The sequence below is a fragment of the Dendronephthya gigantea genome, unplaced genomic scaffold (genome assembly GCF_004324835.1).
Source record: "Dendronephthya gigantea isolate DGI-Jeju-01 unplaced genomic scaffold, DenGig_1.0 000104F, whole genome shotgun sequence".
Lineage (NCBI taxonomy): Eukaryota > Metazoa > Cnidaria > Anthozoa > Malacalcyonacea > Nephtheidae > Dendronephthya > Dendronephthya gigantea.
In genome coordinates this window covers 459637-463377 of record NW_021163114.1, presented here as the reverse complement: position 1 = coordinate 463377, position 3741 = coordinate 459637, and the positions used below count along the sequence as shown (strand labels likewise).

At 36.2% G+C, this 3741-nt stretch overlaps 1 protein-coding gene across 1 annotated transcript; it reads right to left on the bottom strand.

Annotated features, from left to right (window-relative positions):
- Window positions 1–2215: 2215 nt before the first annotated feature.
- LOC114534667 (receptor-type tyrosine-protein phosphatase S-like) lies at window positions 2216–3383 on the bottom strand. Its single transcript, XM_028556141.1, has 4 exons — window positions 3142–3383; window positions 2852–2978; window positions 2480–2767; window positions 2216–2397 (listed from the first exon to the last, which is right to left on the bottom strand). The coding sequence occupies exons 1-4, from the start codon at window positions 3238–3240 to the stop codon at window positions 2216–2218; spliced, it is 696 nt and encodes a 231-aa protein (XP_028411942.1). The 5' UTR covers window positions 3241–3383.
- Between the last annotated feature and the right edge of the window lie 358 nt (window positions 3384–3741).

Here is a 3741-nt window from a genome sequence, read left to right as displayed (position 1 = left end):
CCTGTTATTACTTGGGCAAATATGTACATACATGTACACATTTTTAGTGATTCAATTTTAAAACACCTTATTTCAAATCATTAATATAATATTCATTTTCTTACTCATTTACCTGACTCTCAAAATATCTCAAAAACACGATATAACTCGAATTGGTTGTCAAAGGTTGGTTGAAGTATTTCTCTGTTTCAAAATTATATTCTTTGCCATCGCCGATCACAAACGGTAAAGGAAGATCATCAGTACTTAAATAAGCAGTGACATAAGGATCTTGGGTGTTCGTCTGATATGCCTTGAGTTTACTTGTTTCAATATTTTCGCTTTGCAGTGAGCTGCCCGTGGCTTTTTGAACGATCACCATCACTTGCCTAAATTTATGGAAAATATTTGGTCATAATTAAGGTATTATTCATTACAGAGATCCTATAGAGTTGTACAAACGATAAGTCTCAAACGGATAATTGCTGTATGTGTCAGCAGGATATATAGCCTTCTGGTTCGGTCTGCAGACTCAAATACTATAGACACATCATATAAAGTTTCTTTTTTTATTGTAACTTGCTTTCAATTGACGTTGACTCGACGCCTGTACATGTACATAGTCTTGCTTCTGCAAGTTCAATTCTGAATATATTTTGCAAGTCTTATAAATTACCTACCGAATATAGTTTGCTGCTTTGGGGATGTTTAACGTGAGAGTGTAATAGGAAGTTGAGAGAGGATTCAACGGCTCTAAAAACAATAAACTAGTAGCATGAATATTAGATTCAAAGTATATATGCATTTAAGTTAAATTACACTAAAACTTGCTTGATGATAATGCATGTGAACTATATACTGTAGTCCTTCTTACCTCCATTGGTTATCTTACTGACTACCGAGCTTTTCTCTCCGTAACCAGCTTTTGTGCTCGCTGCGACAGTCACAAAATACTTCGTAGAAGGCTGAAGCTTTTTCAGAGTAAGTGCAAGCACCTTCGTGTTTTTCAGTCCAATGCATTCTAAAGGAGTCTCGTTGGTATAAAAGCAAACTTGATATCCAGTTAATTCTCCAGTTCTTGAACTTTCTTCAGGAGCCTCCCACGATACTTCCAATGTGTATTTACCACGAGATTTCAAAGAAACATCCAGTGGAGGTCCACTGGGTCCTTTTTTGAACGAGAAACAGATTAGTGAATGAAATAGTGAACAAAATCCAATAGTTTTAGGGCTGTGGATTAAGCTAAGTATCTGTCGATTCCTGCCGGAGGACCTATGTATAGTTGACTCATTTTTCCTTCAACTGTTTCTGGTCTCAATTTGAACAGTGTATAATTCCACTCGAAATTAAGACCCCTTAAAGCGTCTAGATTTATACACTTAAACTGACAGTTGCAATGAATTATTTAAACAAAGTTGTATATTCATAATTTTTCACCTGGGGTTAGCTTCGTCTTTATACTTTTGCTCCATCCTGTGGAGTAGTAGGAATTCTAGACGAGAGACATATAGTTAACTCCGGATCCAATGGAATTGAATATATTATTTACACATACATGCATCCTATCACATTCGTTTAGTTACCTGGCTTTCAAAGAATCTCAGGAACACGTTGTAACTTGTGTTTGGTTGAAGAGGTTGGTTAACGTATGTTACGTTTTCATATTTGTATTTTTTGCCCTCACCGATCACGAACGACACAGGGAGAACGTCTGCTCTTAAATATGCGGTGATGTAAGGATCTTGAGTGTTTGATTGGTATGGTCTAAGTTTACTTGTTTTTATGTCTTCACTTGGTGTTTGACTTCTTGTGGCTCTTTGAACAATAATCAGTACTTCTCTGAATGGAAAAAACATGACTGATGTTCACATGCACACACTTGCTTTGACAAAATATAAATGTACACGTACCTTATGTAGGGCGCTGCCTTAGGTATCGTTAAACCAACATCAAAGTGGGACATCACAACAGGGTTCACAGGCTCTATCATAAAATAACACATGTTAATTTCACTTTGGAGTAAAAAATTAACAATTTTTACACGTGATCAAATAGTGCATATTCGGCAGTTCTTCTGCCATGCTGTACGCTTCTTTAAAAAACCTTTTTTTAATTTCTTTACCTCCATTTGTTATTTCACTTATTTCTGAGCTTTTGTTTCCAAAACCAATTTTTGTACCAGCCGAGACTGTCACAAAGTATTTTGTTGAAGGAATAAGATTAGAAATAACGTATGTTAAGGTGGAAAACTTTTGTTTGAACATTTCGGACTTTCATCATTTTCCTTTGTAGAAAAACAAATCTGATATCCCACCAATTCACCGTTCCAAAATATCTTATCAAGAGCTCTCCAAGAAATTTCGAGCGAGTTTTTACTACGAGATTTAATCATAACACTGCGTGGAGCTCCACTTGGAACTATGATAGTAAAGAATAAAAACAATTATTTGAATTTGAATTACTTCAGAGAAAATCAGAAGCCTCCCCACATTATGCATACCAGCTTCTTTGGTCTTGAACTTGTGGTAAACTATTGTCTGAGTATTCTTTAGTTGACCATCCTGTGTCTTTATGCCAACAACATAATTAGTGTTTGGTGTGAGCTCTCGAAGAATGTATTGATTTGCATAATATGCGCGCGATATTCTTTTGACCTCGGTACCGTTTAGGTAAATGATAAAATGTGTGATAAAAGTGGATGCCTCAGGCGATGGTATTGTCCATGACAGATGAACAGAGAAATTTGATGGTTTAGCAACAACGTTTTGAACAGGAGCCAGAGATTGCACTGGGAGAAAGATGGAGTTAATTCAATTTGATGAAATTTTGAAATGACAAATTTAAATGAGAAGTTACTTGTAAAAAGCCGCACCTTCTCCGCAGAGTTCTATTCTGAGACAAAAGTCTGTATTTCCAGTCGAGTGTATCTTGATATATCTCACATTATAAATATCAACGTCCGTAGTCGATGCTTGAAAGCTGTACAGGTTTCCTGTTATCTAAAGGAGGATTTAGGAAGAAACGCACTTTCTTATTTCATAGGATAAATGTAAAGAATATCGCCTAATTTCACTTTTGCAAAGAAATTATAATTGCAGTCTTTAAACTAAGGTTGATTACAGCAGAATATTGATCACGCATCAAGGATACTCACGTACTGACCTGTAAACCACTACTACCGTCTACCAAACTTTCATCATGACTGTATTTCAATGAATATGATCTACTCCACTTTGTTTGATTTTTATCACCCATAACCATAACCCGTGTTATGTGATATTCGTTTTGAAGGTCGATCTGAAGATATTTGTCTCCAGACTCTGTTGGACACCAACCATCGCTAGAAAATCTCGCTTTTTTGTACTTAGTATCATCAGTAGAACCACTTCCAGAAAATATCGTGCCTGGCAACTTCGTTTTGTTTTGTAATAATACATTCTCGCAAATTTTACCTGAAACAGAATATAGTTTTTTAAAGGTCAGCAAGCTGAACGACCCAAACGGTTATGTTGTCTTTTTTTAGGATGAAATTTATTGGAATGATTTGATCAAAATCTTACTCACATGTTACATATGGTGCATCAACTTTTGATATTGCTAAAGACGGATAAAGATGGAGACAGCATCTCTCCTTTTGAGGTACGTCATAACATAAGTCACCAGCTACGAATGCATGACCTACTTCAATTCCCTGAGTTTGACTAACGCTCCCCAGTGTCCCATTGAACCCGAAGTGCTGACACAGCGATTTTTCACGAGTGA

Bases quoted from the DNA above. Each gene is read 5' to 3' on its own strand.
- LOC114534667 (XM_028556141.1), bottom strand. From the start codon at position 3,240: ATGGTTATGGGTGATAAAAATCAAACAAAGTGGAGTAGATCATATTCA. The intron at 2,768-2,851 runs GTGCGGCTTTTT...TCTTTCTCCCAG, and splicing joins AATAGAACTCTGCGGAGAAG to TGCAATCTCTGGCTCCTGTT. The intron at 2,398-2,479 runs GTATGCATAATG...TTACTATCATAG, and splicing joins GTTCAAGACCAAAGAAGCTG to TTCCAAGTGGAGCTCCACGC.